Source organism: Balearica regulorum, chromosome 14 (genome assembly GCF_011004875.1).
Source record: "Balearica regulorum gibbericeps isolate bBalReg1 chromosome 14, bBalReg1.pri, whole genome shotgun sequence".
NCBI classification, from domain to species: Eukaryota; Metazoa; Chordata; class Aves; order Gruiformes; family Gruidae; genus Balearica; species Balearica regulorum.
The window spans coordinates 15,293,729-15,317,866 of record NC_046197.1 but is presented as its reverse complement, the minus strand read 5'-3'; the positions used below and the strand labels follow the sequence as shown (position 1 = coordinate 15,317,866).

General features: G+C 50.3%; 1 protein-coding gene across 1 annotated transcript; it reads right to left on the bottom strand.

Moving 5' to 3' along the window:
- Positions 1 to 174: 174 nt before the first annotated feature.
- CSF1R (colony stimulating factor 1 receptor) lies at positions 175 to 21,358 on the bottom strand. The gene is made up of 21 exons (XM_010305655.2): positions 21,075 to 21,358; positions 15,880 to 16,125; positions 14,764 to 15,048; positions 14,085 to 14,221; positions 13,177 to 13,336; positions 12,156 to 12,345; positions 10,986 to 11,101; positions 10,595 to 10,715; positions 9,706 to 9,896; positions 8,981 to 9,093; positions 6,791 to 6,917; positions 6,192 to 6,296; positions 5,757 to 5,867; positions 5,326 to 5,488; positions 4,677 to 4,774; positions 4,416 to 4,534; positions 3,557 to 3,679; positions 3,323 to 3,434; positions 2,912 to 3,011; positions 2,193 to 2,298; positions 175 to 1,801 (listed from the first exon to the last, which is right to left on the bottom strand). The coding sequence occupies exons 1-21, from the start codon at positions 21,121 to 21,123 to the stop codon at positions 1,670 to 1,672; spliced, it is 2,904 nt and encodes a 967-aa protein (XP_010303957.2). The 5' UTR covers positions 21,124 to 21,358; the 3' UTR covers positions 175 to 1,669.
- Positions 21,359 to 24,138: the final 2,780 nt, after the last annotated feature.

The window sequence follows — 24,138 nt, the reverse complement described above, 5'->3', positions numbered from 1 at the left end:
AGCCATTGCTCCAGGAGGTTCTGCTGCAGGAAGTTGGAGTCTGGTCAGCAGGGCCCTTCTGCAGACTGCCACCATGTGTGCCCATCAAACAGTGACCATAACATTGTCATAAATGAAATTACTCCCCCATGATATCCATGCACAGGGACTACAAACAGGCCAGTCAGAGCAAAGTGCTTTAAAACCTTGCTTTTAATAAGTTTTTTGCATTATACAAGATTGAATGGTTTTGAGAACTAGTAATGAGAAGTGTCTCTGAGGAACTGGAGCAGAGTTGCAGGGTGTGAGAGGATGGGCTGGTACATCACCTGTGCTCTGACCCATTCCCCTCTGAGAACAGTCCTTACACCCCTGGAAGACACTTGTTTTGTTAAACATCTTCTTTTATTCTTTATAATGCTGATAGATAGATAGAAATACATTAGCTTCTTATTTAGTAAGGAGGAATGAATCACTTGGTGTTAGCACAAAACCAGGTTTGATATAATCAGAAGTCACCCACAATGTAATTGCACACAGTATGGCAGAGGCCACCTGCCACACAGTCGTTCTGTCTCGCTGTAGTTCACCTGAGCTCTGTCAGTGCTTGTACCTGGAATACTGATGCTTTACCCACTGACTTGGGTGAAGCTATGAAGGTTCGTTAGCCACTTCTGATAGCTACACAGGACTGGGTGGCTGGGGTATTAGTAACCCTGAACAAGAGCTAGATGAGAAATAAATTTAAGGGCATTAGGCCCTAGCTTATGAAAAAAAAAATACCTCAGCAGTACTATTAAAATATACTCAGGAAAATATGTACAAGAGCATATCTGTAATTGTGACACAGGCAGTGATTGCTACATGTTTAATAATTCAGAAGTTTTGTAGGATATGTGTTATGTTGATCATTCCCAGATCTGTTTAAGCTGCCATTCTTTCCTGGATTGGGGTTGTGTTCAGTGCTCACATGGAAGAACACTGGTTACCTTCTATATTGTACCTGAGAAATAACTGCCCCTCTGTCCTGTTACTGCACAAGTTCACATAACCCTGGGGTTGGCTCCTTGGCTTGCTTCACTCAATCCCTGCAGAAGCAGCAGCTACAGAGAGGTAGATTGCATGAGGAAATATAGAGGTTAACGCATATTTAATAAGTAAAGGCTTTGCCTATATCTAAAGGCTGACTCTGCAACATCCAGGGTCAGACTGACAGAGGGAAGAGAGCAGGACAACCAAGAGGGAGGGCTGCTGCTGGCATGTGGAACAGTTCTAGCTTCAGCGCTTGAATTTCAAGATGAGTCATGTGAGTGACTTTTGGAAGTGTCTTATGTGGCTGCAACTTGTATTTAAAAAAAAAAAAAAACTACAACCCTGCACACCTCACAGCCTCTTCAGGGAGTGGAGAGGCAGGTGACAGGGACCCCTCTGTACCTTGCGGAGATGGAGTGTGTTATCATCCTAACAACTCTATGCTACACTTGAGAGAAGACTTTAGGGACCCCAGGGTGAGTCCTGGGTTTGAGTCACTCCAGCTCTGTCCTTTCAGTGAGGGAGTGGGTAACACTCATACTTCAGAAAGCATGGAGAGGAGAGCCAAAGCAGAAGGCATCTGTGTCCTGGGGCGAGCAGAACCGTGCACTCTGCAGAGCCAGGAGGGCAGGGATCTACCCCGGGGCAGTGGTACCAGCTAACAGAACTGATAGTTGTTGCTCTTGAGAAGGGGCTGGCCACTCTCCTCTTGCTCGCAGGATTCCTCGCAGCAGCCAGAGGTATCACAGCCACTGTCTTCCTCAGCAGTGGAGGGGAGGTTGGTGTAGTCCTTGAAAGCAAACCCCCCCCCCCCAAGCGTGTTTAAGTCCCTTCAGTGGTGTACAACATCTGTTTCTGCATGGATGACCAACTGCTAACTCAACACTACCCTTTGCTGTGCCCACAGGGCACAGTCTAGCTGGCAGGACAGGCATGCCTGTGCTTTTGTGGAGCTGCAGGACAACTAGTCATGAGGCAGTGCACCTTTTGTCCAGCTGCACACCAAATCCAGGGGAATGGGGCAGGGCTGCTGCACTGGTAGTTGTATTGCTGCCCACAGAACACTCAACTGCTCCTGTCAGCTAAAGGTAAGGGACCTCACCAGGGAAATTGTCCAGGAGCTATGTTCATAGGGAGAAAGCACATTTCCCTTCCCCCTTCTCCTCTCCAAAGGTCCTCACCTGCTCCTTGTGCACCTCCAGTTCTTTCTGAATGAAGCAGCCGATCTGGTCGAAGGTAGGTCTCTGCGTGGCCTCCAGGCTCCAGCATGCCTGCATGATTCTGTACCTGCAGAACCAGAGAGGCACAGGGCCATCACACTGCTGCTGCAAAGCTGCTGAGGGTCTGCACCCCTAGGCTTTTCCCTGCAGTGCTTCACATTTCAGGCACACAATACTGAGCAGTACCTTGTCTTCTTGTCTATAAAACCCATGGTCAGGGCATGTGCAGTGCTCCAGGGAAAGGTGAGCACAGATGTGGATAGAGCAAACTAATTATCAACAAGGAGCTGTATGCCTCCAGTACTTTTTTCTTTAAGCTTAAACTCATTCCCCTCCTGTAACCTGCTCAGGCTTGTCTTCTCATAGTCCTAGAGTCAAAAGTAGCTGACTGAAAAAAACAAAAAAAACCTCACCAAGTTCAGGAATGTAGACATACAACATGACCTGTCCATATACAGAGGAAATAGTGGACAGAGCATCATAACTGACTGCCCCAGGTCTTGCTTTCCTGCAGGAACAGCCTGGCAGGATCCAAGCTGAACCTCCAGGACAGGCACACCTGGGAGCAGCAGGCAGACCTGGCACCAAGATCCCTGTGCCATCTCCCTGCCTGCCCCCCCCCATGAAGCAACTCCAGCTCCCCTGTCACCCGTTGGGTCCATCTCAGCACATCCACTCACATTTCCAAGGGAGCAAAGTCAGGCCTGGCCATCTGATATCCCTGCTTCACCATGCTGTAGAACTTGCTGTTCACCACCATGCCAGGATATGGACTTTTACCTGTGACAGAGGAGCAGAGGTGGCTCTCAGGCCAGAGGCTTTAACACTCCAGCCTTGCGCAGTGGGAAGATGCAGCCTGGAGCATCGCCTGAACCAGCGCTACTTGTTCTCAGGGAGTTCTGTTAGAGCAAATCATCCAGGATCCGTTGTTTTTAACAGTCTCTTTGGAAGTATAACACACTCTTTCATAGCCCTGATAAACTAGATTTTTGTCAACCTTCCTCCTTTCTTGGAAATTTTTCTGCAGAGAGATTAGGGCAGTGGTAAGCCATAGAAAACAAGAGAGGTTTACAAGCTCACTTCTTTCTTACCAAGGGAGAAGATTTCCCAGAGAAGGATGCCGTAAGACCACACATCACTCTGCACTGTGTAAATGCAGTCAAAGATGCTCTCTGGGGCCATCCATTTCACGGGCAGGCGGGCCTGGAAGAGCAAAGTGTCCTGCAGACTGGGACAAGCTGGCAGCTTACACTACACCCCATCCTTTGTGTGCCAGCCTCACCCCCACCCTCGTACTGTCTTTTGTCCCCATTTTAATTACTTACATTGCCTTTTACAACATAGTTCGAGTCATTCATGATATCACGGGCCAGGCCAAAGTCACAAATCTTGGCTACCCGTCCATCTGATACGAGCACATTCCTGGCTGCTAAGTCACGGTGGATGCACTGGGAAGAAGAGACCACAATGAGACCCAGCCAGTGTCCCCCCCCTCAGCAGTCCTAGCTGATTCCTGACAGCCCTTTGGGCCTGTCACCGAAACAACACTTAGAGGGGGCAAGAGGAACATGTACTGCTTGACAAGCCCCTGTAAGAGGCACTGTGTCGTGCACAAGGAGTACGGGCTCTGTCAAGCACTTCATTTGCAGTGCGAAGGCATTGTGACACTTCATGCCGTGTCCTTTAGTCACTCATGGGGCCGTCGTCTTCCTCATGGGAGGAGGCTCAGAGCCAGCGGCTGTTGACACTGTGCCCTCATCTCTGAAACAGTCACACGATTACTCTCTGGTACTCTAAATCAGCCAGCTCTGGCAGACAGCTCAACGGCCACTTTCAGTTCCTTGGCAGTGGGGAAGCTGCCAATGCAAGAAAGCTTCGCATCAAAGTTCCTGACCTTGTAAAAGCTGGGGAGAAAGGGTTGCATGATGCGCAGCCCCTCTGTTCCTCGCCATGATGGCCTGCCTGGAGCCCGTGGGAGACTAAGGCTCTGAAGGGAACACCATCGTGGCCCAGCATGTCTGAACCCAACAAGTGGAGCAGAGAGGCCCATTTCCAGCAGCAGCTTGCTTGAGCTTGGCCACCCCATACAAAAACATCCCGAGCCTCATGCAGACAGGATGGCTGGTGCCTGCTGGCTGGACTGGTGTTTCCCGGTTGGGGGACAGTTGTCCTCTTGGCACTCACGTTCTTTGATGCGAGGAATGCCATGCCCTGGGCCACCTGGCTGGAGAACTGTAGCAGGTCAGAGAGATTGAGGGGACGGAGGTCCTCCCTGGTTTCTTCATCTTCCTCTGAGCTTTTCCCTGAAATTCAAAGCAAAGTTTTAGAGTTGCTACAAACCTGGCGAATAATGCAAGCTATGCTGTATCCCGGTTCCCTGGGGCTAAACCAGACAGGATCACGAGAATAAAATCGTAAAAACACAGAACTGAGCCTTTAACTCACCCCTGGCTTGCGCAGAATCTGATGACGCTGAAGATGATGACGACACAGGCCTCATTTCAACATACGTTTCCAAACCCTGGCTTGAAAAGCCACTGTCACTGAGTCAGAAGCAAGAGATGGAGATGGGCTGTTAGCAACCCTTCAGCAGCACCTTCTGCCCTTCTCCACATTCACTGAGAGAAGAAACCACATCCCTGCCTGCAGGAAGTGGCTTAGCTGGAGGCTTAAGGGCAAGTCAATGTTGAGGCAGATTCGGAAAGGGGACCTGTGGTATGGGGCTCCAAGTACTGCTCCCCTTTTGCCAAGGGACTGCCTTTGGCTGATGGGGAGCACTCAGCCTCTTGTCCTACAAAATCCAACAGTGCTGGAAGCCAAAAAAGTTCCAATTCCAGATTGTGGGAGGGCAGACTGGATTGAAACCAGGATTTGCTGTGGGATATTCAACGACTGCTGTCAAAGACTTTGGAAAAAACTTGGAACTGTCACCAAGTCTGAACACACACATCCCCAGTGGCTTTTACATCCTGGTATTCTGCAGGTCCCCAGAGCTTTGGCCTTAATCTCCCCCCCCAGCACAGTCCCCCCCCCACTTCTCCCAGCAGGTAGCCCACATTGCTCAGCCCGGTGGCCACCAGAGCTCTGCTTTTACCTGCGGATGTATTTCTTCTCTAGGTCAACATTTTTGTAATCAGCAGCGCTGTCTAAAGAGGTGTCCAGGAGAGAATCTTGGATAATTATGGATTCAGCCTTCTTCCGCAAGAAATTCAGCAGATCTCCGTAGCGACAGTACTCGGTGATGACAAGGATTGGGCCTGGGAGAGAGGTGAAAAGGGTTTATTAAGAAGTGATGCTATTGTGACCTGCCCTGAGGATTGCTTTTCCTGGGAAGGGCAGCAGAACCCACACTGCACATAAGCATGTCCGGAAATGGCCAATCAACAGGCCCTTGCAAAGTTTTGGGTTCAAAATGACAGCTGAGCTCATCAGCTCTCTCTGTTGTGAGACTGAGGAGAGGTAACAGCCTCAGAGGAGCTGGCCATGGGAGAGGTGCACGGGGGAAGCAGGGCTGTGGGATCTCACCTCCATAGGTACATGCTCCCAGCAGGTTAACAATGTTCTCGTGGTGTCCCAAGTGACTCATGATCTTCAGCTCAGACATGAGAGCCTCCTGCTCATCTGTATCTGCTGTTGCTGCAAGAGAAGGGCTGTGTGAGGGAGGGACAAGGAAGAGATGGGGGGGGGAGGGGGGGGAGGACAGAAAGAGGTGTAGACAGAGAGATGGAACAAAAGGAGGAGACACACTCAGAGAGGAAATTGTGTCCTCTGTCTGTGCCTTTGGCCACGTGTGTCCACAAAAATTACAACAGCGTGATTCTAGCACCCAGTACTTATCACAGAAACATCTAAAAAAGTAGATGTTGCAGCCTGGGAGCACCAACACATGTGGCGAACACACTACATCCTGCCCAAAGGAGCTTGGGGGATTTCAGCCTTTGCAAGTTGCTCTGGGCTTACACTTTAGCATCTTCACAGCCACTTTGAGGACAGAGTCTTCTTTGCCCAGCCCAAAAGCAGTGGCTTCTACCACTTTCCCAAAGGCTCCTGCTCCAAGAGTCTTTCCTGCAGAGGGAAGAAAAAAAAAAGCGCTTAAAAGATGTTTTATAGAAAGAGATTGAGCGGTTGTCCTGCATGTAGCCTTAAGGATAATGTCTGGTGGGTGGGGATTCCTGCTGAGGCCAGACAAGATGACGCATCCCTTAGTCAAGAGCTGGTTAACATCTGAGGGGAACTCTATTGTGAGCAAAGATGGTATGAAAGAGGCCGTGTCCAAACATGGGCTCACCAGCTCTTTGCATTAGGAATGACCCCAGATGCAAGAGGAGGAACATGATCCTCTCAGCCATCCTTGGAGCAATGGAGGGCTGGAGGGAGGTTGTACCCCAGCATTTGCCACTCTGTGCAGAAGAGGGCAGCAAGGCCTGGTTAAGGATGTTGCTGTAATGCCTGGATGCAGCTTTGGATGTTGCCTAGTTGCTCTGGCTCTGTCCCTTGAATCATTTCAGCTCTATGGTGAGCTGCATGCCACCAGGCAAGCAGCAAGGAAGGTTTCTTACCAAACTGGAGGTTATTCCTGGGAAATTCCCATTTTTCATTGTATGGCAGCTGAGTGGGATCAATAAAAATGTAGTTATTCCCTTCACAGGCCTCAATGATCTTCCACCGCACCTGGTACTTGGGTTTCTGTAAGGAAGAGACTCCAGTTATTCAATGTTCCTCAAGTCCTGAGGGTTCCCCAGTCCCAGCATGCACTCTAGCTCTCACCCTGCAGGCATAGAGGGAAAACTTAGGTTTCAGCCCATCAAATAGTTCTTGCTTTGAACCTGGACTGAGCAAGAGAGGCTTTGTCTGGACAGCCTGGTCTCTCTGCTGTTACAAACCCCTCCAAGTCATCACCCGTGACTGAGGGAGGTTCTCTTGCCTCTTTCACTTAAAGTAACCCGTTGCCTTCACTTGGTATGGCAGAGCCTGCGTGTCCCACCAGACCAGCGGCTGAGCCGTGCCCAGCTGGTGCTGGAGAGAGATGTCCCCTCTATGTCTCCTCCCTTGGTACCCTGCATTGCTGAGCACAGCAGAACAGTGGAGCTGGCCCAGCCCTGCTTCCCTTACAGGGAAAAAAAAAAAAAAATGGAGAAAGAGAAGTAAGAATTTCTTCTCTTTTCCACGAATCTCATGGCAGAAGTAAGCAGGCAAGGCAGAGAGAAGCAGTGCTGCAGCCCCTGGGCAGAGGCAGTTGCCAGCTCGTGCTGGGTGTTGTCATTCATGTTGAGAGCTAGGAAGCCGGGCTGGAGACACAAATACAGAGAAAGGCAGTGAAATGGCTTGGCATGAGAGCTCCTGTGCAAGGAGACAGGCAGGGACCTGCACCCCAGTGTGGTGAAGGTGGTCTGAGGTCCACCAAGGCAGGCACAAGGAAGCATGGGTGGAGTGCCCATGGCTGTGATGAATCACCCTCATGTCCCAGCTACTGGGAGGTCTGTGCTGAACTGCTTCCGCTCATCACTTCCCCTGGCGAGTTGCAGAGAAGGATGCAGTGTATGGATGCTCAAAACCACGCTAGCACAGGCATGAGGGACAAAACCTGAGGCAAACAGATCTGCAGTTTTGATGCAAAGCATCTGTTTGTTTTCTCCTCCACACTGCTTCTATTTCCTTCGCCTAGGAGTTGAACATCCATGCCCATGTAGGCTGTCCAAAAAGGCCCAGACAGGATGCTCCAAGAAGAAAAGTTTCTGCTGGAGGTCCCTCAAAGAATCCCACACGCACTCAGTGTATTTGCTGTTGCTGCTTTCTGCTCCGGGGTCAGCACTGCTGCTTTCTGCTCCACAATTCACCCAGCACTGCAGCAATCAGCCATGACTCAAGAAGCCCATGACTGAGATAGGTAAGATTATTTATAAACAAGTCCTGTTTCTCTTGGGTTTGCAAGGCCTTCCTAAAAGCTGTTTCTTCAGAGCTGTGCTTACACATCCATCCACCTCTCTCTGTGGACTACTGGCCACAGACAGCTCTGCCTGCAAAGCTGTAGGTGCTTGTTTGGGAGAGGGCTCTGCTGGATCTTCTGACAACCAGCACCAGAACTCTGCTGCAAAATTTGCAGCCTTGATAGGCTGTCAAAGGAAGAGTGCTAAAGGGAGAGCTGAAAAACAGGAGATTTTCACCCACTGATGAAGCAGAGGTGGCTATTGATTGGTACGATTTATGGAAACAACTGAGAAGGAATCCAAATGCTGAAAATGAGTCTTGCAGAGAAAATGGGGCAAGTTCTCATATAAAAATAGTGACCAAGTCTTCCTGGAGACAAACGCCTTCTAACATCATCCTGTTTCCCCACAAAGACAGTTTTTTATAAACCAGGGAGGAAAATAAAAAGTAGATGCAAGTTGCAAACCACTTTTTTTTCCTCTTCAATTCACTCTGTGAATTCAGGGTGGCCAGAACAAAACCAGCTACAATTGACAGCACAGAGCGAGCACCTTTGGCACCAAGGAATATCCACATTGACCTCTGGGCTATAAGACTGTGCAGCAAGGGTGGGAGAGGGGTTAACACACTGGGTTAGGTGCACGAGCCTTGCCCTGCAGCAGGAAACTCCTGGGGGAATTGGGAGGCAGTGGAGATGAGGGAGGTAGCCTGCCCAGTACCTCCAAGCTAAGTGCTCCCTGCCTGTGGCTGCCAGCAGAGGCAGCGAGGTCTCTGAGGCTGGGCAGGCCCTGCAGCCCTTGCTACCCAGCAGAGGATCTGACCTGGTTGTACTTGTAGAGGAGGAAGAGGAGTAGGAGGAGCAGCAGGACCGATGTGCCTATGCAGGTGGAAAGAATGGGGCTGAAGAGCTTGTTTGGGGGGGCCATGACATTTCCTGGAGGAGCAAAAAAATCGTGATGAGTAAACCACTCCTGTTTCAATCCCTAATGGCCCACCTCTGGGAGCATTTTGCCCAGCTGTTCACTTAGGCTTCCCCTGTATGCAACACAACCCAGCACTGGCCTCAAACACACCCAAAAGAGCTGCTGGGAACTGAGGGAAGTTCTTGATGCCAAACTCAAGGCTGCAATGGTTCCCGCCCCCCCCCGAACCCCAATTTCCACACAAAGAACACCAGGTTCAGGTCAGACTGACTGGGGACCAAGATCTGTGCAGCAAGAACAAGCCCATCAAAAGATGCAACCCCTGGACTCCAGTGGGTTGAGCAACAACTGGCTGCACTGCACACTGGAGCTAAGTCCTGCAGTTCAAAGGCTGAGCCACGCTGTGAACACCTTAGGCACCAGGCTATGCCCAGCCAGCATCTCCCACATGGCTCCTAGGGCTCGCAAATGCCAGAGCCTCCCACCTCCTGTGAAGATAGAGGGCTTGTGGAATCTATTCCACCTCTCTTGTAAGACAGTAGGGATATACGTATAGGAAGATGGGCTCTCCCAAAGCCCCCAAATTCTCCCCCACTCTTCCAAGCTACCAGTTTGTATCTTACTGGTGATGGTGACTGAGTGAAGCATGTCAGAAGCGTTCCCCTCTCTGTTAATGGCCACACAGCAAAAGGTGAAATTGGCACCCAGCTCCTGGAACGGGGCAATGCTCTCCACCTCCACCTCTTGGAAGGGCAACATGTTCATCACCTGGGGACTGGAGTCATTCAGTAGCAACCTATAGTCTTCATTGTACCTGCAGAGACACCAGGAGAGAATGAGTGGTGTTCTGCAGCACAGTTGCTCATAAGTGAATTGGTGCCTATATCAGTCTAGAGAGGAGGCACTGGGAATTAGGGCTGCAGCTCTGTGAGACACATTACTCGCTGCCCAGTGAAAAGACCTCTCTCTGAACATCAAAGCCCTTTATAGACAGAGCCTTAACTGCCTTTATGTGGCTGCAGCTGTGGCAGCAGTTCTCTCCTTTAATGGGGCTGGTACTGCGAAACAACCACCCCTGTCCAGGGAGCTGCAGTTGGCTCCCATCACGCTGTAGCTTGGTAAGCCTGTGCTCTGCAGAGCCTCAGACCTGTGGAGGCCCCAGGCAGATGAGTAGGACCAGACAGGATCTAGCTCTACAAGCAACCTACACCCGGGCACTTCTCCAAGAGACCCACATATTCCTCAGAAAAGCACTGGGAGAACATGAATCACAGGTGGCTGAACTCCTCAAGCTCAGGACTTGAGGAATAGCACCTGCTCCCTCTCCTCAGACAGTTCAAATAACCTCTTTTTTTTTTTTTTTTTTTTTCCCCAGCAGGGCAACATCCCTGTTGCTGTTACTGAACAGGGTCTGCTATATTGCCTATAAGCAAGCCCACATGGTGCCGCTCAGCAAATGCCAGCATGGCAAGTGCAAGGGCAGAGGCAAGGTCACGCCTGGGCACTTCTTACCTGTCAGAGTGGATGGGGCACTGGTACCACTCAATGCGTGGGGCAGGGTAGCCGATGGCCATGCACTGAAGGATACTGGAGTCATTGGCTGGCACCTTGATTTTGCAGACCCTTGGAGGAGCTGTTGGGGAAGGCAGATAATCAGAGAACACTATGACCAGAGGAAGAGCACATTCCCTGTGTTCTGATTTACTTTCCACATGTGCAACAATAAACCACCAGGAAAGCCGTGTGCTGTGCATAGGTTTGGGCTGGGTCCAACATGCAGTCTGGGTGTGTGTCCTGCAGGCACTGGGCTGGAAGCACCCTGGTACCTCTCCCTACTTGCTGCCAGCTGGGCAGCAGCTCCAGGGCAAGCAGGGTGAAAGAATGGGCAATGCCAAGCACTTACATTTCACAGAGATACTGAAGGTAACTGATGCATTGGTCTCATTGTTGAGGGCATAAAATGTATAGAGACCTCCCTCTCCTTCCTGCAGGCGGTTCAGGAAGAGCGTGTTGTTATACCTGCTCACACAGAGAGAGTGAACACTGTGAAGAAAGCTGTGCTGAGGAACATCAAACACTCACAGTCTGCTCAAAAAGATGCTGCTGCTTCCTGTGCCCTGGAGTGGGTGAACACTTCCCAGTACTAATCCCAACCCACGAGGGGAATCTCGTACTTGTTCTTCAGGGGAAGCAGGCAGGGTCTGATCTTCCTTAGAGGAAAGACCTTTTGCCACCAAGTGCACAGCACTTCTGAAAGGCTATAGGTAGGTGAATACTCAGGAGAATTTAACATCTAAATCATTGCCTTTGAAGGGCTAGAGGATGCTGGTCCTCCTGCCTTTGACAGAATGAGTTATTCCTCCCATTTCTTAGCCCATCAAGTCATGGTCCCTAGTGCCCACTCCCCTCTGCCCCCAGCCCATTTCTCAGATCCAGATGCAAGAAAGCGATCATGCTTGCTGAGTGGCACAGTTCCTCTTGTGGATTATTTTGGGTTTCTAAGAAAATGAAAGGGGAATTGCCAAAACTCCCCATCAAATGGAATGATTCTCTTTCAGTCTCCTTTTGGCCTCAGTTGGCTGCAGGCTTTGGAAGAGCAGGGCTGTGCTCTCCATTAGCTCTTATCCACATAACAATGTTTCTGGTTTCTCTTGACATGGGACATACAGTGCCGCTCGGTACATACACTCTCCAGACCGCAGAGCATGGGACAGGTCTGAGGAGTAGCGAGGGAATTCAGTTTTTTGTACAGTTCATCCATCCCTGCAATTTCTTCTTGCAAGGAGAGTGTGAACTTGAACAACTAGACCACAAATGTGATAGTGACTTCCACAAGGTTTTCTAAAAAGATGGCTGCCACGTTAGACAGAGGTGGTGTCCTCCTTGACCTGATCAGACCTGCTGACTGTGGTTTGCTAATAATGCTGGAAATAGAAGACAGAACGGCAGAACAGTTCCCCTCTTTGAAACTAGAGACTTTTCTGTGAGCCAGTAGCATGGGGTTTGCCTGTCTCACAAAGAAAGCACTATTGGAAATGTGCTATGGCCAGTGTGGAAGAGAGAGAGCACATACCAGTTGTTTCCAGAGACCATTTGGCCCTTGAATGTGGTACTCCCAGAGCTCTTCAATGGGTTCGTATGCTCCCAGCCCCAGTGGAGAAGTTTCGGGTAAGCCTCAATGTGGACCTGCAGCTTCAGACTCTCTCCCAAAGCAACCTCCTGGCTGGTGGCTTGCACTGGGGTCAGGAACACATAGCCTCTCTCTGCAGGATGGAGGAGAGCATGACCATCAGCAGTCATCTCCAGAGACCTGAAACAAGCTTATACCAGCTTCATAAATGGACCATTATTGGAAAGGGCAGCTGGGAGACTGCAGGAGGGAATGAGGCATTACACAGATTACGTTGTTCCTTTGTCATGGCGGTTTGGATTACACTCTGCCTGAGGAGAGCTAGAAAAATCTTAGTGAACTCTCATGGGGAAAGAGGTTTTATGTACTGTATCCTAATAAGAGATGAGGCTAAAACTGTATCTCCTGATCATCCATAGAAGATGTGCCCCTTAGCTAAAGTCACTTGGAAACAACTCAGACCAAGCCCTCTTTCTGAGCCATGGTATGCAGTGGCTTTGGATCATCAGCAAACCCCAGCCTATGAGGATGAATTTTCCATCTTGAGATACAAACAAGTGTATAATAGACCTGACTCCTCTTAGGTGGATCTGTTACTGGAAGAGACAATAATCCATACTCCACTTACATGGCTTTCCCTTCTAGCCAGCCTTTCCTGGTCTTCAGCATAACTTTGCCCCATTCTTTTTTTGTTTTCAAGTTGTTTATAAACACACAGAAACTGAAAAGAGCTTTCCAATTTTTCATCCAGAAACCAAAAAATGTTCTTCTGCCCCTCAAGACATGAAGGGAACACCAGTTCCTGTTCTACCAGCTCCACAGTTCTCATGTGAACCTTCAGGCACAAGCGAGAATGATGTTTCCAACAACAAAACTAGGAACAAGATGGAGGCAGAAGCAGCAAATACTCAAGGCTAGGTGAGGTTCAGCCCACACCTTCCTGGTCTTTTGGGGAAGCACTCACCTACTACCTGAAGCATCGTCGAGGCATTCCTGAATCCTGCTGAATTGTTAGCTATACAAGTGTATTTCCCACTATTTTCCGTGGTCACTGCTGCAACAGACAGGGTGGCGCTGATGAAGTAGTTGTCGTTTTCAAAGCTAGGCTTTTTAGTTGTCACAACCTGTCAGGCAGGGAGGGAACATCAGGCACCTTCTTTGAAGGGCAGAGGATGGAACTGAATGATATTTATGACAGACATACCCACCCTCTCCTGTTCTGGGCTACTGAGCTTTGTTATAGAGCCCCTGTCACTGAAAGCCATTTGTATGGAGACCAAGAGGCATATTAAACCCAAGTATTCAGGGCAGATATTCTACAGCAGTTAGGGTTATAGCTATTGTCAGCCTTCTGACTGCAAGCTGGCCTTACGTTGTGTGATCCAAACATATCTTGTGTGTTATTTCAACTCCTTAATAAAGGCATCAGATATAATAAGGACTTCTAGCAAACCTTATCTAACCATCTAGCAGTTAAAAGTCAGCACAACAGACATTTTGAAATGCATTCCTCCTCTTCACCCATATCTTTTCTCTGGGGAACTGTGTGTCCTGAACAAATTTGCTGCTTTTGTAGAGGGCAGGGTGAAGAAGCTTTGCCTTAGGTACTGTGGCTCCTGCTCAATGAACTCAGCTGAAACAACGAGTTGTCCTTCTCTCTTGCAGCAAGATCCTGACAGCGGGCAAGTGTTTCTTAACCCTGTGTCACCCCAAGGAAAGGACAGCCATATTCAGATTTCTACAGCTTGTTTGAATAGCTGCTTTGGTTGGGCAGTTCAAGGCTTTGCTACAGGTGATTTGGGTCTGGGCAGTTCTTACCACCCTATGTCTCCCAGGAAAACCCTATACCCCTTTGGAAGCCGCACAACTTACATTCTTTGCTGCTGTCATCCATCTGATGTCATACTTGTGGGAAGGAGCAATTACTCTGCAAGTGACTTCAAAGGGTTCACCCACGATTCGCACATGGTCTACAGGGTCCATCATCACTGACACAGGCTTCTCCAGAGCTACACAAATGCAAGCAGGGAAAGATTCAATGTCAGCTGGCCCAGTGACCCCGTGTGCTTTAGAGACTCCCCAGGGCCTGGCTACCTTCTCCTTTCCATCCTCTTCGGTCTCTTTACCCCCAGCCTTCTCCTTCCCTAGGGATCATCACTTCTTTTGTGCATGTGTCTATGGGAAGCAGTACAGGGAGAGCACAGCAGTCAGCACTGTGGGTGGAAAGGGACGGGGAACCTTCTGCTGTGGTTACGTCCTGACCACCGGGGCCTGAGGACTTGCAGAACATCAAGGACATAGGTGGACTTTTTTCTCTGTTCTGTGATAGTGCCTGCAAAGATCTGAACACTGCTGAACCCATGGAGACCCACCTGAAGGAGCCAATTTGCTAGAAGCTGATGGAATTTTGCCTCCATTAAATACCCTTTAAAGACTGCAGGTTCAGAAGGTCTTTCCTACCACTGGCAAGGAGCTTTTCCTTAATCTACCTACTGTGGCCAGCTTGGCTATTGCCATCTCCCTGAGGACAGCAGCAACCCAAATCCTTTACCTTCTTCCACGATCAGTCTTATTCTTGATGACTTCTCTATTTTTCCATTTATCATTGCTTGGCATCGGTAAAAGCCCTTCTGCTTGCTTTTCACATTGTATAGTGTTATTCCTTTCTCAGCACTGAAAGAATAGTTGGTCCCGGGTGAGAGATGAGAGGCGTCATCCATTATCAGAGTCACACTGGATCCGTACTCGGGGGCCGTGATGAGACAGGGGAACTCAGCATTACCACCTTTGGTCACAAAGATACGGAAAGTCGGGGTGTACCACACATTATTGGGATCTGCAGAGGAGACAAGGTAGGCCGGAGAACGGGATCACAAAGTGCACTGAAGCTGCGAAACATATTCTGGCAAAGGCAAGCCTCCAGCGTTGCTGCCCAGTGGGAGTTCGATGCTGGGGCAGCCCTGCTCAACGCCTGGCTGACTCAGCCTCCAAAAACTCACACAACAAGCCCAATGCAAGCTAAGGCATTTGAGGAGAGCTCAGCAATCAACTCACAAATGTACATGGGCTAGAGAGAGTGAGAAACATACTTACCTCTAATTAAACTTTTCACCGTGGTGTTAGTTTTATTTATCAGACCTTCAGCTTCCCTGTCCATGACAGTATTGCTGGTAAAAGGGAAGCGGTGAACTCAAGTGGTGGAGCTACCACAGTATAACTTCTTCTGGGGTAAAAGAATATTTGGGGTTCCAGTCATGTTGTGAGGATGTGATTCATGTGACTCTCTCCCTATCTGGGTATATTCCCTACTGGCAATACCAGTATTTGGAAATTGCTGATTTCCAGATCTCTCTGCTCATTACAACACTGAACAGACTTTCATCCCTGTTTTTTCAGAAAGGGAAGCCAAGGTAAACGGAGGGAGAGGTCCAGGCCGTTCACAGATATACACGAGATGTAGATGCTTTGTACTGTACCCCAGTGCTTCAGCCATGGGCCCCGTTGTACGTGGGCATACATGGTTGTGCACGAGCCACTGCCCCAGTAGGAGCCTGCACCACTCCCCCAAACACACAACCTCAGCCAAAGAGAGGAGCCATGTAACTGCCATGCTCCCCAAAAGGAGACTGTTCTGCCAGCATATGTGGGAAGAGGGAAGCATGGTTACCTCGCACAAACAGATGCACAGTTGCAATGCCCTTGTCACTGCTGTTGACGTGAGCGCACTTATAGGTACCCGTATCCCTGTAAGTGGCCTTGGGAATAGTGAGCGTGCTGCTGGTGTGGTTGCTGGATGTATTCTTTTGGCTTTTCCATTCAACTTTGGACTCTCCTGAGCAGTGCAAGATGACTGGATCACCCGTGTTGACAACTAGAGCAGGGAGGTTAGGGCTGATCACTGGGGATGCCAAGCCTATGAAGGAAAAAGAGAAAGACTAAGGATGCAAAAGTGATCCCTAATGATACTCTGTTGAAGTTCACACTGCTGAGCACGGAATAGCTCAGCATCAGGAAGAGGATGGGCTTGCATCACTCTGGCCATTCTCTGTCCCACCAGACCAATATGACCTGATACACCCAGGAATGAATTTCAGGGAAGAGATAAAAACCCACAAGTGAACATTTAGAGCACTGCAACAGAAAAACCCAATCATCTGGAGCTGATTAGGCCAGATGCTAACTTGAAAATTATTTCTGTTGGGTTTTGCCTCTTCTTGCAACAGTTGTTCTTTTGTGGCAGAGCTGGAGCTACTGTATGAACTTGGATAGCCCATAACACCATTTGGTGATGTTTAAGCCAAGTCTAGTGGATGGGGTCTCTTTGTTGCATTGGGGCTGTGATGAACTGGAACAGACCTGGAAAGCTTCTGCAGAGCAGGAGGTCAGTGCATGACCTTTTCGGGAAGACTGGCTTTTTGGCTGCTGGGCAGTGGATTTTGAAGGACACCTACTTATGCCTCATCATAGAGTCAAACACTGTGTTTTCCCTGCAGATACCATCAAAACATTATGAAGTGAGTCAGTATCATTATTCATATTTGGGGGTGGGAAACTGAGGCACAGAAAAACTAAACAGCTCATGAAAGCCCATAGCTGCAGTTGTACATACAGCACGTCAGGCCATGCTGACACTGGCATTGCAACCCAGCTGGATTTCCGATGCCATCTCTACTTTGAAGATGCCTTCTCTGCTGGCTGAATAAAAGGGAACCAGGGTCCCACTCCAGCACTTAGTGTCAGAGTGAAATATTTTTTCCCATTTTGCTGTGTCAGCAAGTTCTTTGAGTCACCACCTATATTTAGGGTGGGGGGAAGTGAGAAATGAATCAGTGCCGCGGGGCTAGGGAAGAAGCAGTACCGCCACCCCCACGCCAGGCCTTTGGGGAGGACAGGAAACACATTGCAAATGGCTATCTGTGCTCAGGGGGCTCTGCACCCCTCTCCGGCCCCAATCCAGGGCTATTCTCCCACTTCTGCTTTCCTTCCCGGTTGCTAACCCACTGTCACATCTTAAAGGGACATGCACTCAGGTTCAAGTATAGTAAGCAGAAAGGTAGCCGCCCAACTTATCAATTTGTTGGTCTTCATAGAGGAGGTCACTGCAGGCAGTGCTCCTCTTGGGTGGTGGCAGCAGAAACAGGGCCTGAGTTTGGTCTTGTGATGCCTCAAACTCTGCAGCAGACTGCTCTAGGCTCACAGGAGCTCTTTAGTTGAAAGATTTGTTGTCCAAGTGAACATAAAAACCCTAACTCATGAAGAAGTGGAAGAGGGCAAAGCAGCCTGTAATGGTGCCATTGGTCTAGCTGCACTTTTATATCCTTCAGGGGAAGGGGAGCAGTGGCTAGATGTTACAGCCCTTGTTGCAGGGAGAAGAGAAGGCTGCTTATGGTCATAGGTACTAAAGACAGTTTACAGTACATCTGTTCCCAGGTGCTGCCTTGGATGCTATCCCTGTAACACAGCCAGCAGAAGCAGCACACACCCATCCTCATCCACCCCTGCTCACAGCTCGTTTGGTGAGGAAGACTACACCCATGGTACAAATGTGTGTCCTGTGCTACCAGCTGTAATCAGGGCTGTAACACCAGAGCCCACCCATCAGAGCTCAAAGAACATCATTTAAACAGTCTTGGGCGGATGCCTCCCTCCATGCAAAGGGTTGAGAATACAAGACTCGAGGCCCTGGAGAGTGTTGCTAGTGTGTGACAACAATGCAGTTGCCCAGGGGAAACCCAAACAAGGCTTAGATCAAACTCACTGGCCCTGTGGGAAGAAGCAGAGGACAGGGAGCTTCAGAGCATGGAATATTTGACATTTTATCTCCCTGTTTTGTTCTGGGGGTTTTTTTTTTGTGATGCTTTTATCTTTCTGTGGAAACAGGAAAAGCCTCATTTATTCCCAAAGCAGAGAAAAACATCCCAGAATCCTTTACAAAGCCACATTTTCCACATATCTGAGGTACAACATTCCTCCCTTTTTGCTAAGCTGTGTTTTCTACTGGGGCTTGACATGCTTCTGTTGCTTTAACTCTGTCACTGGCTGCTTCTCCCTCACCTATTCTCTGCTCTAGCTATCCCTCCACATCCAAGGCTTCAGCACCATTTGATGGGGGAGCCAAGCTCTTTGACTCAGAGCTGCATTCAAACTGGCTCAGGGAAAGACCGTGTTGTAACTGGTCCTTAGTTTGGCCACAGCAGGACAACAAGAAAAACAAGAGTCACATCACTCCACATCCTTGTTGTCATCAACCTCCAGTTACTACTGAGATGCTACAGCCAGAAAAGGTTCGGGGTAAGTGCTTTCCATAACAGTGAAGAAGCCAGCAGCCTTTAAGCTATCTCTGGAGACTCCTGACAATGGCACAACCACCACACAAGCGGAGTGAGGACAGACAGGGCAGAGACACTAAATGCAGGACCATGCCAGGTGAAGGCCCCAAGCATCCACTCCTTTGTCTGTGCTGGGGGATGAGTCAAACCAGCAGGTCCTTTTCCAGAATGGGGAAGCAGGACTGCTGGGGAAGGCTTTCTCCCTGCTGACCAGTGTGCAATCTTGCACGAAGCCCAAGGATGTCTCTCTGCTGCTCTCCAGCAGCTTCCGCAGCATTGCTGGTAACTGCTGGCCAAAGGTTTTACCACACTTGGGTTGTGTAACCATGACCTCTAGTTACAGCTACAGGCTCTGTCCCTACCTCTCCCATGCCAGCCAAAACATTACTTTCCTTTGCTGAGGGTTTGGAAATGGTGAGGAAGGAGAAGTGAAGGCTGGTAAGACAGAGAGGCTCAAGAACCTTACCACAGAAGCCAGTCATCAGAACCTTGACTTGGTCCTGGGGGATAACTAGGCTGAGGTCTGGTCCTGGGATGAGACCCATACCAGGACTGAGCTCCCCTTGCTCCCTCCTCAATGATGGGAGGACAAGGCTTGGTTTCTGAGGCCACCTTCCCCTGAGTCACCTACAGTATCTGAGGGGCAGGGAACAGGGAAAAGGGTGTGTATCACATCTCTGCCTAGGGCTTCTACCTCAGAGGCTTAGATTCATCTACAAGAAAACAAAAGAAACCACAGGAAGATATCTCAAGATGGTGAGGAACACAGATTGAGCTGATCAGGTTTCAAATCCTTCCTCTGCTTGATCCGGAGCTGGGATGTGAGCCCCTGACACAATGGTCATACCACATCAGTCCAGGGTGCTCTTGGAAGATGCACTTGCAATCCAAGAGGTAAGAGAAGGAAGTCAAGCTCTGGTTCCTGCTTGAGGCTATTGCTTTGGACAACTTTGGCATGCTGCACACAGTCAGCAGCAGTGGTACTCAAACAAATGTATGTCTAACACACTGACATGGAAGGCAATGCCTGATCAGGATGTCACAGCTGGTGACTTGCATTGCCCAGTGCCTCAAGGAACCTTTGGAGAGATCCTGACAGATATCATTATCTCTCAAATCTATATCAGACCTGCCTAGTCCCTATTATCTTAAAAAAGCATGAGAAATCAAAAACCTTGCAGCCTTCACAACCCAGTTCCCAGCACAGCAGACCTGGAAAAAGCATGCTCAGCATGTCAAAGACAGAACTTGAAGTGAAATGCCATGCAGTGCAACAGCAAGAAGGATGCAAATTTCCTGGCCTGAAAGTGTAAACACAGTGATGGCTTAAGAGGGATACACTGCCTTCATGTTACATGCTGAATGCTTTCCCCTCCTAGATTGCCCCCTTCCCACCATAGTCTCATCATGTAGGGAGCAAGCTCAAAAGGATAATGAAGCAAAGCATCTCAAGATCTGAGAGGCTGCCAGCACTTAAGATGCAATATTAGTAATACTGGCTTCTGTCTGGTTGCAAACCTCAAACAGGCTTAGTGACTCTTTCTTGAGGTTGATGGGTTATCGCCTATTGGCCATCTCTGCAACCTCAAAACCCAGGTGTATTCACTTTTGCCTCCTTGGCCATCCAAGTTCTGTTTCCATCACAAGGTCTCACACCTGGCTCTACAGCCCTGTTGTGGGCACCAGCACCACCAGAAAACAGCAGTCCTCAGACATCTTCAGCCAGGCACAAGGTGCATTGGAAGGTGCCGATGCAGCCAGCTTTCCTGACTTTCGCCTGCAGGTCAAGTTCTCCAGCTCTTGCCCCATTTGGGCAAAGAGTTATTTCAGAGATGACTTTCCTCAGGACGCACTTTCAGCTGAACCTCTCCTTCCTCCTAATGCCCATCCAGACCCAAACAGCAGGAAGTTTCCCTTTCCTTCTCTCCACTACCAAGGCTCTTCCTATGCTACGCGCACCTTTCCATACCCCTTGGCCTTATCCTGACAGTGCTGCAGGCTGCCAAGAGCAAGTCCTCAGCGCAGCTGCTCCAGAGTCAGCACAGACTTGCAACACACCCTCTTTCCACCACTGACCTCCCTCTATAGAGACAGCCAGTTCTGGATAGTCTTCAGGAAGCTGCTAAAGCCAAGCCTGCACTAAAAGCCAAGCCAGTGTCTCTTCCCTGCTGTGCCATGGGGTGGACATGCTCTCCTGTCTGCTCCCCTGCCCATGCCAAGGCTCTTGGAACGTGCCCACAGCAGTGGTAGCTGCCCTGTGAAGCAGCCTCCAGAAGCAGGGACTGTCCCAGCCCACAGCTGGCTTTTGGTAGACACAATCAGGAGCCCAGCTTCACCCTCCACCACCAGGACCTGAGTGCCCATTAGTCCAACTTCAGCATTGCCCCGTCCCCACCGAGGCTGTCACCCCTCCTCACCCAAGGAGGGAGGGAGCACTCACACCAGACACCCAGAAAACCCTCACCACATCCCAAGCTTGCCCCAGAGTGACATGGGGACACAGTAGGGCTTTGGGGGGGGCCAGTGGACCTACCGTGCTGGATGCCAGCTGCAGTGAGCAGCAGCAGGAGAGCAGGACCCATGTCCCCAGGGACCACGGTGCCCCCAGCGCAGAGCAGGGACGCAGCTGAAGGATCCTCTCAAGCAGTGGGCGCCTCTCCTCGTGGGCACCGTCCCCAGCACTCCCTCAGCAGGAGCTTCTCCTTTCTGAGCTGACCACAAGTTAAGAAATTCCTTTTTTTTTTGTTTGTTTTTGAAACAGAAGGGGAAAAAGAGAGGCAAGTGATGCTTTGAGACGTCACTGGTGACAAATGCCCCTGGCAGAGGTGGGGCCATGCACACACCCCACTGCAGGGCCCCTCTGCTCTTGGGGCCACCCTCCTGCCACAGACTCTCCTCAGAGAGGGGTTCAACCCCAAACCACTCCCCAGGGCTGACAGGGCCACTGCACCATGCCAAGGTTCAGGACAGTCCCAACCTGCCCTGGCTACTGCCACCCAAACCCCAGGTACTGCTGCACACTTCCTTGGGGACACCAAGAGCCAGGCTGCAACCCACCTTTGTGGCAGGGGACTTCCTTTTACCTCAGACCCTGTGGCTCTTGCTGGCTCCAGGTCCTGAGGGCCAACACAGAAACGTGGCTGACTCCCCCACAAAAGTGGTTCAGCCCTGGGCAGCTCCCAAGTGGGGAAAATACCTGTAAAGATGACAAATAATTTTGTTTTAACCAAGAACATTATCCCCAGTGCAGAGATGGGTCCTGTGGCCACACAAGATCACCCTCAAGCCCCACTCCAGCACTATGCAGAGCCAGGGTCAAGCCCAAGCAGCTGTAGGTTCACCTTCACTGCCCTTCCCAACAGGGAGACATGTTGGGATCCAGCCTGCAGACCCATCCCTGTCCCCAGCTCTCCTCCTCTCCCAGTACCTCCAAGCCTGGGGCTCACAGCAACCCTGTTACCATCAGGCAGCTGCAGGACTCAAGCATGGACCCCCTTTTCTCCAGGAGCCCATCGTACCCAGCCCTCCTACCCTGCTGCTGGGGAGGCTTTTTGAAGCTGTTTTCTAATGACAACCTGGCAGGCACCTGGGAGCAGTAATTGGGCACTTGGTTAACCCTCCCCTGGACTGTCCCCCTTCCAAAACAGGGTGTGAGGGTAGGCTTGAAGCAAAGCAGCTCTCCCAGGGATGCTCAAGTTAGCAAGATGTTAGCTGGTCAAGTCAGACACAGGGTGCCCCTTGCTCTCTGTTCTGGCTCAGGATAACCTCACACTGCAGCAGAAGTTCATGTCAGTTCACAGCAGCTCTGGGGTGGGACATTACAGCCACCACCTGACAGTGCTGGGAAGCACAGGGGAAGAAGGTCCTCTCTGGGGTGAGCCCTGGGGCTCTGCCTTAGCTGCACCCAGCTGCAGCCCTATCAGCGGGGAGGTGACGGGAACACGGGCTGTGAAATGCGGGCAGAAAGAGATAGGCTTTTCCAAAATGTCTGCACAGAGGTGGCTGTTGAATCTGCACTTGCAACGCAAAGGTGCCAGGCAGAGGGGTGCCCCTCATGCCTCTGCAAACTGGAGGGGAATGGGCTTCTCAAAGAGGGCAGTCAGAGTGGTACCAGCAAGACAGTGTCTTGGGGCCAAGAGATGAGAGCATGGCTGACTGTGCTGAAGATGACTAAGAGTCATGGGAACATGGAGAGAGCTCTTGGTTTTGGCTAGAGGGATAGCTGGAGAGCATGAAGGAGTCCAGAGAGAAGGAAAGGCAGCTTTTGGCTGGAGAAGATTTCCTCTCAGCAGTTTTTCCTGGCAGGATGTGGGGAAGAACTCAAAGTAGAGGCAGCGTGGTGCTCTGGGGGACTCTTGCCCAGAGCTGGGGGGCTGTTGAGTGGCTGGGCCACAGGAGACGTCTGCCTGATTATTCTTTCCTCCTTTTGAGCCAAAGGGGCTTTTTAAAGGATGTTTGTTTCCCTCCTTCTTCTTTTTAAGTTTGCTGTTGTTTTTTTTTTTTTTTTTCCAGGAACAAATGCCAGCTCAGAGAGAACTGACTCACCAGTGTGAACAAGTATTAAACCAGACACGTTAAATACAAAGAAGGAAACAATCTCTCAGCCTCTCTTGTCTTTGAGGAGGCCCCTTGTGGAGCGTCTCTGATGGCAGTGGTCCATAGGTGACCAGTCACAGCCTGTGCTCACAGGTCTCCAAGCTGGGCTGGGTACACCTGGAGATGCTCAGGCTAGTGGGACAAGCTGTCTGCTGGGATTCCTCCCTCACTAGTGGCCATCTCTTCCTGCCTGCAAGCTGCACCCCAAATCCTGTGGTTGCAAGCAGCAGCTGAGCCACTGGCACTGGCTCATGTGCCCAAGCAGCTCTGAGCAAGGAGCAGGGATGCTCTCAAAGAAGCTGCAGCCTTACTTGGAGTAACTCCAATCCCAGGGATGTCAGTGGAAGTCCTGATGGCCAGGAGGGTGTGCTTGAGGATGGCTCCAGCCCTACAGGACCCCTGCACTGAGTATAGCTGGCCATGGTGTCATGTCTGCCTGTACTGCCCTGCAGCAGTCTGCGGACACGTGTGAAACACACATGTCCCAAGTGACCCAAACAGCTAAAAACCCTGGTTGCAGCAGGCCATGCTTGTCTCTGCAGTCTGAGTTTCTCTGCTTCCCTGAGCTCTTCCACGAGGTGCCTGTCTCATCACTGGAGAGGAGACTTGTTTTGTGGTGGGGAAAATGTCCTGCTGGGAGTCTCCACATCTACCTACTCATTCCTAGCCCCATGACCCCTCCTTGGTGCATCCCAACATGCCAGGAAGGGATCGGGCAGTGGGAGCCAGCTGGGTCTAAGGCTGAGGTCTACCAACTCCCCCTCCCTGCTTCCCCCCAAGCCTTTGCTGCAGCCTCTTTGGAGATGAGGTGATTTTTTTTTTTTCCCCTGCTGATTCAGCTCCTGGAGAAAAATGCCCTGTCTGCCTGTTGTGGCTGAGCTGTGCCAGGTGACTCAGAGCGTATCTGCAGAGAATCAGCCCACGTTGGTCAGGGAGCCTGGCAAACTGAGCAAAGACAGAAGCCCAGGATAAGCTGGAGAGGGGAGCCTTGCTGGGACTTG

Coding starts and splice junctions, on each gene's coding strand:
- CSF1R (XM_010305655.2), bottom strand. CDS start 21,123: ATGGGTCCTGCTCTCCTGCTGCTGCTCACTGCAGCTGGCATCCAGCAC. Junction 13,337..14,084: donor GGATGACAGCAGCAAAGAAT/GTAAGTTGTGCG, acceptor CCTGCCTGACAG/GTTGTGACAACTAAAAAGCC. Junction 10,716..10,985: donor CTTCAGTATCTCTGTGAAAT/GTAAGTGCTTGG, acceptor CTTCCCCAACAG/CTCCTCCAAGGGTCTGCAAA.